This window comes from Pleurodeles waltl, chromosome 5 (assembly GCF_031143425.1).
Source record: "Pleurodeles waltl isolate 20211129_DDA chromosome 5, aPleWal1.hap1.20221129, whole genome shotgun sequence".
Lineage (NCBI taxonomy): Eukaryota > Metazoa > Chordata > Amphibia > Caudata > Salamandridae > Pleurodeles > Pleurodeles waltl.
In genome coordinates this window covers 1,412,291,465-1,412,306,460 of record NC_090444.1, presented here as the reverse complement: position 1 = coordinate 1,412,306,460, position 14,996 = coordinate 1,412,291,465, and the positions used below count along the sequence as shown (strand labels likewise).

The following is a 14,996-nucleotide window of genomic DNA, read 5'->3' as shown; positions in this document are numbered from 1 at the left end:
GGCAGTCTCCTGCTTTTCAGTTCCTGCAGTCATCACCATACTTGGTACGCTGTAGGTATTAAAAAAAAATGCTTTCGCGGTACACAACCTTCCATGTCCATTGGGAGGAAATGCCCCAAAAAATGTAGACGAATGCAGACTAGAAGCTTGGGAAAAGACCCACAACATGGGACAAGCACATGATCAAACTAGTGTTTTTTTAAATCCCCCTATGAGAACCAGTCGAGGTTTTTTTTATGAAGGGCTAGGTTTTGAACCTAATCCTCAGCTGAACTAATTCACAATCCATTGCAACAGCATTTGTTCTCAAGATTAAACCAAAAGCCTTTTTTCTGACTAGACAAAATGACACCACCAAAGGGAATACTGGACATCCAGGAGAAAATTACAATCTCCCAGAACCATGACCTTTTAATGGGTCATGCCTGCCGTGGCAGGTACCAAGGAAGAATCTTGGAAGGATATTCCGAGAGGAAGGAGAGATGGGAATGCGGTTGAGGCCATAAAAATACATAATAAAAAGCTGAACTTGAGGGAATGTCTTAAATCCTGAAGAACTGATGTATAGAAATCACGGGAACCTTATGATTATATAGTAGATAAAGTGAGCAATGATAATTTCATGAAAGTAGGAGGCTAATACATGATCTTAAAGAGAGCACATATAGATTTCAGACCCAAAAAAGCAAAGAAAGTTGGCACAAGGAGGATGTAAGAAATTAGGCTATTAGTTGAGAGGGGTGAAAGCCCCACTCAGGTAACAACCACAATCTTTGTTACTCTGACTTAACCCTCTGGTTGCTTGGCACAATGCAGTCTGGTTTGACTTAGAGGCAATGTTTAAAGTATTTATGCAGTATGCAAACAGTAATAAAGTAAAAACACAAAACCAAACAAATATGAGACCATTTTTGAAAAGTTAAGTACATTTCAATAAGCACAATGACAACAGAACAATGAAAATGTAATCAGTAGAACCACAGTTGTTGACTCTTACAGTTTTGAGTAAAAATACAACCAAGAAGCACGAAGCACCAACTGTGATTATCTGTTTGCGAGGGACCAAGACAAAGTCACAAGTTCAATCTGACTGGATTGGAATGTGGGCTGGATACCATGGCCAGGTTAGCCCCACAGAGAGTTGCACCTTAAGTCCTTTATGCAAGGTGAAACCTTCTTGCGAGTTGAGTTGCACGGTATTGATTCTGATCAGGAGCTGCAAGGGTTGCAATGTGAGGTCCTGCATTGAGTTGCCTCGTGCTGTGTTGGTTCCAATGAAGCTGTCGATCAGGTGTTTTGATGCCAGAAACTGCATCTGGTTGAGTTTCACTGCATCAAAATTTGATGGAGCCAGCAGTTATGCAGGGAGAAGTTCAATCTGATGCCAACCAAAGGTCCAGACCTGGGGAGGCACTACTTGGGAATCAGGGACTCACTCCAGCATAGACGAGCAGCAAAGCTCAGACAAGTTCAGTTGCAAGTCCAGGTAGGTTCAGTGCAGCCGCTCATCTGAGTAGTTGCAGGGAGGCCTCTGAAGCTTGTTGTGTCTCTGTAGCTTACAAAGGAGGTCAGCGAACTGACAGCTGGAGTCACTCTGGTTAGCCTGGATAAAGGCCTGCAAGTCCAGTCTTCCTTCTCAGACAGAAAGGCAATCCTTCAAGCAGCAGAGTAGTCTAGCAGCAGGGCAGCCCCTTTTCTGTAACTTCCTCAGGTCTTGGAGTGTTCTGAAGAGTGGCTTTAAAGGTCGGATATTAATACCAGGTGCCAGCATTTGTGGGGGGGGGACACACCCTGTGTTACCCTCACATCTGGTTCTGGAAAGTTCTTCCCTTCCCCTGTCAAGGCTCCAAATTGTCTGGGCTGACAATAGGATGATATCAGGCTTCTTTTGTATGTGTTGGAGGTAATTCTTTTGAAGTGCAAGTGGGGCAGGGCACAGCTCTACCTCTAGCCATCCCGTCAGGATGGCCCATCATGCCCCCAGTTATTTCCCATTTGTGTCACTGGGAGGAATACACACACCCCAACACTAGAACCACTCACAATCACACGATTCAGGACATCAGAAGGCACAAATGGTTAGGACAAGAAAATGCCAACTTTATAAAAAGTTAGCTAGCCTGGCTGATCAAGGGTGATACCCTGAAATTGGTCCCAGGATGCTTATTTCCGGTCCAGGGAGGACCCGGCCTGGCACTTTGGGCTGGACTGTTCCCATGAGGAACAGGGTCAAGACTGATTCGCATATGGCTGGGTCCAAACTGGGATGGCATGGTGAGCAAAGGAATTGATGGATCAAACCCAGATCTTTGACTGGGGGTGAGTGTTTGATTGGTTCTGCATGCCATCCATCATTTGTTTTTTTGTTTGCTTTTGCCACCAACAGTGCATTGGGTATGCCCAGACGTGGGTCCAGGGCTCACTGTGCCACTGGATTCAAGCTAGCCTGGCTGATGACGGTTGATACCCTAAAACCGGTCCCAGGATGCTTGTTTCCGGTGCAGGGAGGACCTGGCCTGGCAATTCGAGCTGGATTGTTCCCATACGGAACAGGGTCAAGACTGATTTGCATATGGCTGGGTACAAACTGTGGTGGCATGGTGAGCAAAATAATTGATGTATTAAACCCAGAACTGTGACTGGGGTTGAATGTTTGATTGGTTCTGCATTCCGTCCATCATTATAAAAGTGGCATTTTCATAATTGTCACGTAAAATCCAACATTATCATTAAGAGGATTTTAAATAACATTCCTTTCGAGTCTAAACAACATCATTTTGCCGGCTCCCAATCCAAAACTAGCACCTAATAAATGACATAAAATAGCACCCTCCTAGGACAAATACTGCATCCAACATGCACCTTTGCAGATGTTAATCTTTTAGCTTCCTGAGAGGCTAGCCATCCACACCACAGACTGACCTCTGACACTATCTCCAGGTATGGACGAAGGTAATCCCATAGATGGGGCAGTGCTCTGCTCTCAGTATAGCCTGAGGGTTAGACAAGAGCCTCTAGAACCCATTTACCATGGCTAGATTATTCATTGTCTTTACCATGTTCATAATGGTGGTTAATTTGTTCCATCTGTTTAACTATCACAGTTCATTCTCTTTATGCAAGATTGCAATAGTTTCAATAAATGTATTTAAACCTTTACTCACATATCTCTTGTGTTTTCACCTGGGCATGCATGAGTAATCCAACGGAAGGGTGAGATCTGTTTCCACTACTTCCTTGGGGAGTAAGTGTGTCATGTTCAGGTTGCCCATCACCTTTAACCCCAGTAGGTTCAAAGGTTTGCATGAGGCACTGTGAACTAGCCGAGAAATGGGCACACAGTTTCTGATGGTGTGGATGCACAAATCTCCCACATTCTGAAGTTCTGCCACCATAAACATGCAGTCCTATTATCTAAGTAGGAACCGTATAAAATTAGAACAGTACAAACAATGGCATATTTCTTTCTTTGTGAGGGAGAATGCTGGGTGGAAAGGAATGGATGATGATAACTTATTTGAATATCAGACCAGTCATATTCCTGCAACTTACCCATTTTCTTTTAGCGGGCACAGGTGTTCTCCGGGGCAAATCTCTAGGTTCAACAATAGAAATAACAATGGTGTAACCAGTCTGCCCTCCTAAAAAGCTTCAAGTAACATTCAGCAACAGTTCATGTGGTAGATAGAAAAGAAAAAAGGGGTTAATAAATTTATATCATTCCAAAACAAATGAGCTCTCAGGTTAAGCACACGGATTGAACTCTATTGTAAAACCCATAACCTGTTTTCCTCTACCCAACAACAGTATAGAGCAGCACTTGCAATCAATATTTGATTGTGTGTGCATGCTGAATGTTGGAGCTGCATTTCATTTGCCAAATTTTATCGTTTTACTGATTTGTGTGATTTGCTCTTTTTCTTCTACATATTTTTTTTATTTTTAAAGGCAGATTGAAAGAATGTTCTCTTAATACAGAAATAACCCCTGCAGCCAAAAAGGACTGGAAGGCTAATTTAGGATCAAAGATTGAGTGCCTAGTTTTTTTTTTTTTTACTAACAATTGCATCACAAACGTGACACTAAATGGCTCAAACTGTTGACTTTGGATTCACTGTTCAGTGCAGAACTTTATTTTTGGTGAAATGTAGTCCTAAAGTAATGAAAAGTAATTCTAACACTGATTTGCGTCAATGGGATGTTCTAAGGGTGGTAAATGGCTATCCCCAGGCAACCACCCATGAGATTAGATGCAACACACTATCTACTACAAATGATAGTCTTTTGTGCCAAGAAATAATACCTTATCTAAGAGAGTGTTAAAAAGGAGAAATGTTTTCATTTTTCCGAACTCTAACTTTTCCAGGAGTCCATGTATGCTTTACTCTCACATTGCATGTCCACTGTACTGTACGGCACACATCCAATGAGAGAAGAAAATTTAAATTATGTCTAAGCATAGCATTTTTTACTGAAAGGGTACGCGTCCAGTACAAAACCTATGCTAGATTTCACACACATGCACACTTGCACTGTAGTGCAAAGGTGTGTGTACGTGTGTGACACAAGGCAGGTTCAAAGAGTGCTGGTGAAAGGGGAGAGAGAAACACCATCATAATACAGTAGATATGGCACTAGTCTGCTCTCTCTCGTTCCCCCAAAACAATGCAGCAACATTGGTTTGCATGGAACATTAGCAATCTCCTGTTGACATTGCTAAGTAAGCACTGTGTCTGCAAGGATTGTGAAAAAAACCTTGAATCTGTGCCTAATAATGTTGACATGTAAGATATCATTGAGAATCTAACTATAGCTTTCTACCTTTTGCCTTCACTTTACAGATCAGTGGAACACCGGTTTGTGTTGAAATTCCAATGCTACGGGATGCCAAAGTATCTGGCACTCAGGATGCCACAATATCTGTTCTGGATTACTATAATCCCAGTAAGTAGAATATGAAGGTAGAGATTTGATGTGGGTTTAGTATTTGATGTACATATCCTGTGGAAATCTTTAATATGGGATACAACTTCATGGAATCTATTGCCAACAGAGGCCTACTGTAGACCAGTTACGGATTTTGAAATGTTTAAATTCCATATGTTTTACGAAGAAATCCATCCCACTGTTGCTTCATTACATTAGGGTCTGCCACAGTGCCCCAGAAGCACTATTATTTGTCTGCAGCAGGAGGTCAGGTACACATTGTGCCTGCTCAGGGAGTAGCTCCCTTATTGTGCATCAGCGTGTCTCTGCTTTTTCCCATCTTCACCAGTGCCTATCCAAAGACACCAAAGAGTTTTCATTATTTTGGACCTTTCAAATTGTGAAAAGGTCTTATTAACTCATACAATGCTATTGGGTCAAGGCTTAATGATATGTAAATAATATAAAGCTCCAAACTAATTTAGCAATGCAGTTGTATATTAATTGTAGGCAGTTTTTAGTTTCTAATGAATAGTCTCAAAATAGAGGAAATGGGAGTAGCAGTGAAGTGTCCATCATATCACGAGGCTCACAGATCTGTAAAGAAATCAGGAACCATCCTAATGACTCATCCGAACCTTTGCTAATAAAATGTGTCACTAGTCTAACAGGCCGCTTCATATGTGCCATGAAATATATTCGTTTTCTGAAAGAATCGCAACATTTATGTTCACTCATCCTGTGAGATTCAACTTCTGGATCGCTGACCCAGACATCATCTTTGCTCACAACATCATACGAGACATGGACAACCTGGTCTTCCAACAACTAGTCAATCAACTTACTCACCTAAGTCGTCATAGCCTGGACCAGCCACCAGACCACCCTCTAGATGGTTCTAACCATGTGCTACTCCTCAATCTCAGAGGTAGAGTCAGAAAGTAAACCCACTGCATGCCCTCCAAAACACAATAGGCTAACCCAAAAGATGTGATGATGATGTTCATTGTGTCTCATTTAGGCCGGTCTGATCATGAAACCAGGAATACTCTACCTGAGAATCCAGCCAATAAAATCTCTTTAGGATGGGACTGCAAGTGCACCTTCTCACCCCTTCCCACGGCAGAGGGGGGTCCATGTAAAGATTCTCTATGCCAGTGCCACATCAGGTCCTGCCCACTGTCACTATTCGTGTTCCATACTGCCACCTCTTTCAGAAGAATCACCTTCAGAGCAGTGCTAAATGGAAGCATTAAATAACATGGAATTGAAAATTCTGTGTGGAATTTAACACAGAAAATCTGGGTCAGCACAGTTATCATCCATTTAGTGGGGATTAGCTTGTAAAAGCCGATGTATGTGTGGGGATAACAGAAATATTTCTGACCACATGGTGCCCCCCCCTTCTTAAATCAGCATTGTTTGTAATTAGAGCATACAACTAGGCACTCACTTCTCCTTATCACATTTGGAATCCATTTTAGGCAGTATTCCCAATCTGCATGAATGAATGCCATTTTCATTTCTTCAGTCTGTCCAAAATGCTTAAAACTGGATGTACCACTGATTTTCTTTATTCATTTGAAGAGTAGAATTTTCCAAGGGCAAATGGGAGGTGAATATCACCAAAAGAATGTATTTTACAACCCCCTAGATTTTTAGGTGTTCTCAAGAATGTTGTTAACTGTATGATGAGATCAAGTAATGACTGCAGACATATTGCTGTACACTTACACTGATTTGATTATACTGGCATAAGTGGTTACAGTTTGCAAACCCTACACTGCTTTGGGAAGTTAGCATGTCTTCCAAAATAGATCATCTACGAAGTGCATGCTTAAGGATATGTTGAGCATCAATCTGTACAAAATATTTATGACCATATTTACAAGCGGCTTGCGCCACCAGTGTGTCACTTTTTTTGACGCATCAACTGTGCAGGATGCAGGCTCATATCTACAAGGCCAAGCAAAGCCACTTTGCCTGGCTTGTCAAGGCTTGCGTGCATTGTAGATATAGAGTAAGGCAACGCAGCGCAAGCTGCCTTACTCTGCGTCAAAGAGGCGTTCTATGAATATTGCAGTGGGTGTTCCCATGCAACACCAATGGATTTTGACGCATTCCCAGACTTATAAGCATTAGTATACCTGAGTATGTGTCAAAATCCTATACCTCTCCAGGAGAGGCGTAAGGAAGGTGCAACAATGAGAAATAAAAAAACATTATTTTTCCTTGTTTTTTCCTTTTTCTGTGTGTTGCATTCTGCAGCACATACAGAAAGAGAAAAATGCCTCTTGTGATTGTTTGAAGGGGACCTTCATGCACAAAAACAATCAAACCCGCAACTCAGACACCCTTGCACCATTGTGCAAGGGTCCCTGCATTGGGGCATGGCAGCCCATTGTTCGCCAGCTCAGTGGAAGAGAACAGGAATGTGGCATATCTTGTAGATACAGCACATTTCTGTTCTTTTCTTTTGATGCAGGGCAGTGCAGCAAGAAGGCTTGGGGCGCTGCCCTGTGCCAAAAGGTAGTAAATATGCCCTTGAGAGTGTACTGATAGTGATGGTTCATTTCACCATCTGCACACACAATTACCAAGCAAAAAACAAAAAAAAACTACAGTTAATTTATTCATTTGTATAGTATGCCTGGCACTGTGTGGAGTGAGGGTGCTTTGTGTGTTAGCATGTTGAGAATATCACTGAGGTAGAAAATGGCACTTTAGGGTATGGCTCTGTGCACAAGGCAGTAGAGTTTATAGGAAACTGAGGTTGTGATGGGTACCCATTGAAGGCTGCGAAATATAGATGTCACATGGTTATCTGGTCATAGATAGGGGTGATGTGGGTATATGTGATCAAGGGGGGAAAAGTACTTTGGTAGAAGGAATGTCCAATAAGGATGCCCTTCCAGACTTCATTGTGATCTAGCAAAAGATGTTGAGAACCCTCATATGTGGGTAAAGTTTGAGTTTGGTAAGGTTTAAGAAGAATAGGAGCATCAAATGAATGGTATTGTTCAAATGAATAATGGTGTCGATGTGTAGAACATTTAAATCTCTTCAAAGGTATGCAGTTCAATTACAAGTGAGATGAGAGGAGGTGTAGTACTTACCACACCAGGGATAGCTGTAGCTTTGGTGGCTCCTGGCGTGGCAATCTTTGTTGCTCCCAGCCACAGCCAACAACTCTATGCATTCCTTCATTGCCACCATCTAACGATGTCCCTGATCTCTGTGCATTTATTGAATTTCTTTTATGGTTAATCTCATCCCAATGTAGAGCATCAAAGCGCTTTACATCTCACACTCACGTACTATATACTGGAGCAATTATACAAGTGTGTAAACCAATATGTAGAATGTTACATAAGACAATGAAGGCTACAAGATGTATGTCACATGTCATCCATACTGGTCGACATTGTATGGTAATTGTTTGTTCTGGAGAAATACAAACTTAGGATTTAAATAATTACACACTGGCTGGGGCTGGCTGTGCTGATGAGAATGCATTACTACTGAAAGGAATCCTTTTTAGCAACCTTAGGAAAAAAAGAGGTTTAGAAAAAATAAGTCTCTAAACCTATGCCTTGTGTTTTGCATGCAGCACTTTGATGTAGTTCATAGCTCACTCTGCTACATTAGAAGGATTGTAAGTTAGAACTGCAAATGACAAAGGCATATCGGAGAAGCAATAACCTACAGAGCTATCTACATAAAATATAAATATGTTTTTTTTTCCTTTTTACAAATTGTGTTTTTCAGCAGGCACATCAACCATTTGTGCTGCTCTATGATCAGTCAAGCCTCTGGCTAGAGTAAACACAGATCTCTCGAGCAGGTACAGCAACTGCAAGAGTCATTTTGCTGTTACTGTTATCCCTTAAAATTGCTAGGCACACAAAGATCTCTGCAATAGGTGTCTTTAACCTCATAAAATTTATTAAGATTTAACTTTTGTGTTCTGTCTTGTGGTCACGGGCTCAATCAGGGTTGGTCAGCACTGTGGCATATTAGTGCAGCTAACTGTGCTGTGGCCTCTGTAGGTTTACAGGTGATGGCCTCTAAAGTCACTGGTGGTGGTGGGTTGCAGGCTGTTGTGTGAGTAAGGTGCAGAGCAGAGCACAGTCTGGCTTACCTGTTTTGTACTCAGAAGCAGACCTGCACCAACCCTCGGTCCTTGAGACTCATTCCCCTCTGATGATCTGGTCTCTTCTGAGAGTGACTCCACTCCTATGTGGAATATGCTGGTTGTCTGGTGCTGGTCTGATTGAGGGACTGCATAGAGCCAAGTGAGTTACTGTCAGCACTGCAGACAGTCAACAGCACAAGAAGGAGGAGAGGAGACGCAGGACAGTCCATTTTTTTAAAACCGTGGATGGGGCAGGCCAATATTCTACCAGCTTAGCCATCATTGGTAGTTCTCTGTGACAAGTAACACCACGGGGGTAGTGTCAATAATGATGCTAGTTGTACAACATTGTAACAGTCATATGTGGCATTTCCTCATGTGTGCTCACCTGTGACACACTCTCTCTCCTGACTGGGAGTGGGCCTGGCCTGGGGTGTTGGGTGAATCCGCAGCATGGGTATTCACAAACATTTTCCCAGGGGCCAAAATAGTTCGGTCAGTAATGTGACTGAGGGCTACATTAATGGCAGTAGGTTGGCTGGAGGGTTGGGATTAATGATAAAGTGGGTGTCACAGGACCAAAACATATATATCAAGCTCCTAAATTGAACACTGAGAAACAGAAAACCTGGGATTAATCCTGGATTCCCCGCATTACCAAACTGTGTGATCCTTGGTAACTGTTTTATTTCACTCTCCCTTTTCTTCATTATCACATATAGGAGGACCTGTTAATACATAACTTAAGGATGTGCTGTATACAAAACCTTCCCCTGTTTTGGATTTAATAAACAAAATTGTTGTTCATGTAAAATAGGAACCCAAGCCACCCAAAGAATACGCATAACAACTGACTTACCTCTTTAGTTCACTATTAGCATTGTTGTCAGGGTGGTGTTAAGAATTAATGTTTCCAAATTTATGTTTGATAACTATCACTTTTAAATTAATACTTACCAACGCACTAACAGAATCTGATGTACTAATGTGAAAAGGATGTGCATGTTAATCAAATAAACATTTCGAATTTTAAAGAGACTGTCATATTTTACACTTTTGCCTCAATAGGTTCCTTAAAAATAAAGGTGTTCCTAAAGTTAAGTGGTGCAGGACTTCCTAATTGCTTCCTTTCTTATACAACATTTAACATGTAAATAAATGGTTGCCTGTTTATTTAACATCTTTTTTATTGGAAGTACTGAGTCGAGTTAACACAAGCCCAGTGCCTCTGTTGATCAGGGGGGCTCATGTAAATGTCAGGATGGCGGCTGTGCAAAGACTAGAGGTGACAACGTCTGGCAGAAAGAGCAGCTCCAGTAGCAGATAGCTCAGTGTGAAGGAACAGTGCACGTCTTCACAGCTTAAATGGGGTCTATGTCACACACTGAAAAACAACCACGGTGTTATATTTAACCCAAAAAAGTCACGTCAGTTAAGTTTTTTCTGCACAAAAGGGAACAACAGTGCCCATTTATGCAGGAAATAACCCAGTCTGACAACACTGAAAACCATTTCTACGACGATAGACAATAGACTTATTTTGGTCAAGCACCCCGGTCTTAGAGACCAGGGCTGAGACACCGGTTTCACCACCCAAAAGTGGGAACTGCGTACTGTGCTCGGTAAACACGGCTAACTCAGGGTACAATATTTACATGGTGCAGCAATTACCCCAATTCTGAATTTCCTCATCAGTATTCCCAATTACAGGCGGTATTTTGGCGCTCTCTACACCAATTTCCCCATGTGGATTTACCATGCTTAGACGTGTACCCAAAAACATGTCTCAAGGTTCAAAGCTGTTTATTGAAGTTTGTGATAAATGCCTAATATCTGTTTCCAAAGCAGCAAATTGTAAAAAAAAAAAAAAAAAAATCTATTTAAGCTGCGTAAAGGAATTGCTGAGTTCAATTTCTTTAGACTCATAAATAATTTTTGACTCTTGAGCTCAAACCTGGGAAACTTTCAGTGATTTTAGCACCCACACCTGCGATGGAAAGAAGCCACTTGAGTGGGAAAACATTTAACTACGACATGCCCATAACGAGTGAAGTTGCCAGCGGAAAAATGTTCCCTGGAAAGGTTGGCAGTAATCCAAAATGACAATTGCTAAGGATGAATACAAAATAAAACACATTGTGTACCATTTATTTTTCCTGAAGAGATATAAGAGAGAACAATATGTTGACTCTGACTGGTGCAAAATTTGGGCAGGATCCACTTCTCATCTATACAAAGTAGGCCATCACTTACACACAGAATAGGATCATATAGAAAGCAGCAGCCACTACTGCTGCCACAGCCTACCAAACTTACTATCGGAGACATTGTGAAGATATAGGATCATTTGTCTATAACAATTGTGAGAATCAAAAACAGGTTTCCGGTTAGAATTTTCTGGCTAAAACCCCTTCAACTCCACCAAGTAAAACACATGTTGAAGGAGTTCGTTTAGAGTTTGACTGATGCCAGACATCCACCCAAAACAGACTGATGTCCCGTTTGCACTGTTAGTTTGCTCATGGGTATACTCTCTACATAGAGCAAATAGGACCATTTATTTTTAACTCAAAATAACCCTAAAGTATCCATAGGATGCAAATGTTATGACTTCAGTCTTCACTTTTTGTTTGTACTTCTATATAAGCAGTTATATATTTTGGGGATATGAAGTTTTTGTAATAGTGAGTCTCAATCCCTGGATCAATGGTCAAATGTGTCAGGAAAATACATTTACCAGCAACTGGTTAATGTTATTCAGGCTTAGAAATTGACCAATGAAACAGCGCTTTAAACTTAGAGATATTTTTGTAATGAAAAATTATTAATACAGAAGATATCACTAGGTCATCCAGGAAATATGGATGTGGTTGTAGTCAGTGTTTATATGCACATCTTTTAATAGCTCCCTTAGCTTTCATAATTTCCGAATAAGGGAGAGTAAACATACTTCGGTCCATCAATGCCTCCACCAAAAGAAAGTTTAAGACCATCATAAGGGAGATAAACACTAATAAGCTTGAAGTAGACCAAGCCACAAAGGTTGAGAAGTTGGGCTGATAAATGAGGTGGATAAGTGTGTATCTCTCTCAGTCAAGTCTGGGAAGAAAACAGAAACTTGATTATTAGCAATGAAAGTTGCAGCACAGGAGATGCAAACAAAATGAATGGAAGTGGCAATGTAGGAAATGTGAAGAGCTCAAGAATAGGTCAAGACGATCTAATTTAAACGTTGTTGGAAGATCTAAATGGTGTGAAGGTGGTCATGAACCAAATATGATTCAGTGGTTCAGTAAGCTACAGGGAGTGCAGAATTATTAGGCAAGTTGTATTTTTGAGGATTAATTTTATTATTGAACAACAACCATGTTCCCAATGAACCCAAAAAACTCATTAATATCAAAGCTGAATATTTTTGGAAGTAGTTTTTAGTTTGTTTTTAGTGTTAGCTATGTTAGGGGGATATCTGTGTGTGCAGGTGACTATTACTGTGCATAATTATTAGGCAACTTAACAAAAAAAAATATATACCCATTTCAATTATTTATTATTACCAGTGAAACCAATATAACATCTCAACATTCACAAATATACATTTCTGACATTCAAAAACAAAACAAAAACAAATCAGTGACCAATATAGCCACCTTTCTTTGCAAGGACACTCAAAAGCCTGCCATCCATGGATTCTGTCAGTGTTTTGATCTGTTCACCATCAACATTGCGTGCAGCAGCAACCACAGCCTCCCAGACACTGTTCAGAGAGGTGTACTGTTTTCCCTCCTTGTAAATCTCACATTTGATGATGGACCACAGGTTCTCAATGGGGTTCAGATCAGGTGAACAAGGAGGCCATGTCATTAGATTTCCTTCTTTTATACCCTTTCTTGCCAGCCACGCTGTGGAGTACTTGGACGCGTGTGATGGAGCATTGTCCTGCATGAAAATCATGTTTTTCTTGAAGGATGCAGACTTCTTCCTGTACCACTGCTTGAAGAAGGTGTCTTCCAGGAACTGGCAGTAGGACTGGGAGTTGAGCTTGACTCCATCCTCAACCCGAAAAAGCCCCACAAGCTCATCTTTGATGATACCAGCCCAAACCAGTACTCCACCTCCACCTTGCTGGCGTCTGAGTCGGACTGGAGCTCTCTGCCCTTTACCAATCCAGCCACGGGCCCATCCATCTGGCCCATCAAGACTCACTCTCATTTCATCAGTCCATAAAACCTTAGAAAAATCAGTCTTGAGATATTTCTTGGCCCAGTCTTGACGTTTCAGCTTGTGTGTCTTGTTCAGTGGTGGTCGTCTTTCAGCCTTTCTTACCTTGGCCATGTCTCTGAGTATTGCACACCTTGTGCTTTTGGGCACTCCAGTGATGTTGCAGCTCTGAAATATGGCCAAACTGGTGGCAAGTGGCATCGTGGCAGCTGCACGCTTGACTTTTCTCAGTTCATGGGCAGTTATTTTGCGCCTTGGTTTTTCCACACGCTTCTTGCGACCCTGTTGACTATTTTGAATGAAACGCTTGATTGTTCGATGATCACGCTTCAGAAGCTTTGCAATTTTAAGAGTGCTGCATCCCTCTGCAAGATACCTCACTATTTTTGACTTTTCTGAGCCTGTCAAGTCCTTCTTTTGACCCATTTTGCCAAAGGAAAGGAAGTTGCCTAATAATTATGCACACCTGATATAGGGTGTTGATGTCATTAGACCACACCCCTTCTCATTACAGAGATGCACATCACCTAATATGCTTAATTGGTAGTAGGCTTTCGAGCCTATACAGCTTGGAGTAAGACAACATGCATAAAGAGGATGATGTGGTCAAAATACTAATTTGCCTAATAATTCTGCACTCCCTGTATTTAAGAAGAACATGTTGGAGGTTTTAGGCTTTACTCATTAAGTCACTGACTTGGCCATTGATGGAGTGCATCGGATCCTGCAAAGTACACCCAGGGCAGGATGCAGGCCACAAAAAATAATTGTTTCCATGATTGATTAATAAAGGAGAACATTTTTATCTTTGACAGTGAAAAGAGTCCTGTCACTGCTAATGAAAGTGTTGCATTTTTAGTTTATCCACATTTAGCTTGGGAAGCCACAATCTGTCAATGAGAGTTCCTAGTATTGACCCAAGAGATGGGGAATTTCTTTGACGCAGCTATGACTGTGGTCATATAATTGGTCAAAATGTGTTTCATTGGTTGGTTACCTCACAACCTAATCTTGTTTTTTGAACGGTTTTAGAAAATATAAATCATATTTAAATATAATTTTGGGTGGGACTTTCAACCGAGCAGCTGATTGGCTGGGGAGCTCAGTTTAGGGTGAGGGAAGAGTAAGGGGGTGATGATGGAGAAAATTGGGGTGCATAAGGTGTGGCTACTTTTTTTGAAATATAGGATTATTGGAATTTGCAGTTAACCAACATTGTTCCTTTATATATGCATCACAGCGATGAAGAAAGTGCTATTCAAAGCCGAGAAAACACTGCCTTGCAAACAAATTAGTCAGCAAAGTAGCACTTAAGAAATCTTCTGTTTTTATGAGTAACTTAATAACCCATCACCCCCTCTCCCAATGCTCTGCTAAGGTGGGGCTTAGTTTTATTGTGCTCATGCCTAGCTATCTTAGAATAATCACCCTTAATGCAAAGGAATAACATTTTGCCCATAATAAAATAAAGTCAAATGAGAACTTTCACATTTAAACGTAATGTTGCTTGTCTGAGTTGTGTATAAGAATCATACTCTTTTCTGGCAATGAGGCACTAAGGGCCAGATTTATCAAGGGATTGCGATGCCCTTGCATCATGCAGGGTGTTGCACGGGCAATGCAATCCCTAAGTCAGATTTACCAAGCAATAATAGGCCACCTTCCATGGACCTGCGTTGCTTAGTAAATCTTGCATTGCTCTGCCTTTGGAAGGCGT

The 14,996-nt window shown here is 41.3% G+C and overlaps 1 protein-coding gene across 1 annotated transcript in view; it reads left to right on the top strand.

The window, feature by feature from the left end:
- The window catches only part of LOC138296506 (CD109 antigen-like), an 827,002-nt gene that overhangs the window by 802,216 nt on the left and 9,790 nt on the right, over positions 1-14,996 (top strand). The window contains exon 32 of the mRNA XM_069235677.1: positions 4,842-4,944. Coding sequence (XP_069091778.1) covers positions 4,842-4,944 — 103 coding nt within the window. The remainder of the gene's footprint in view (positions 1-4,841; positions 4,945-14,996) is intronic.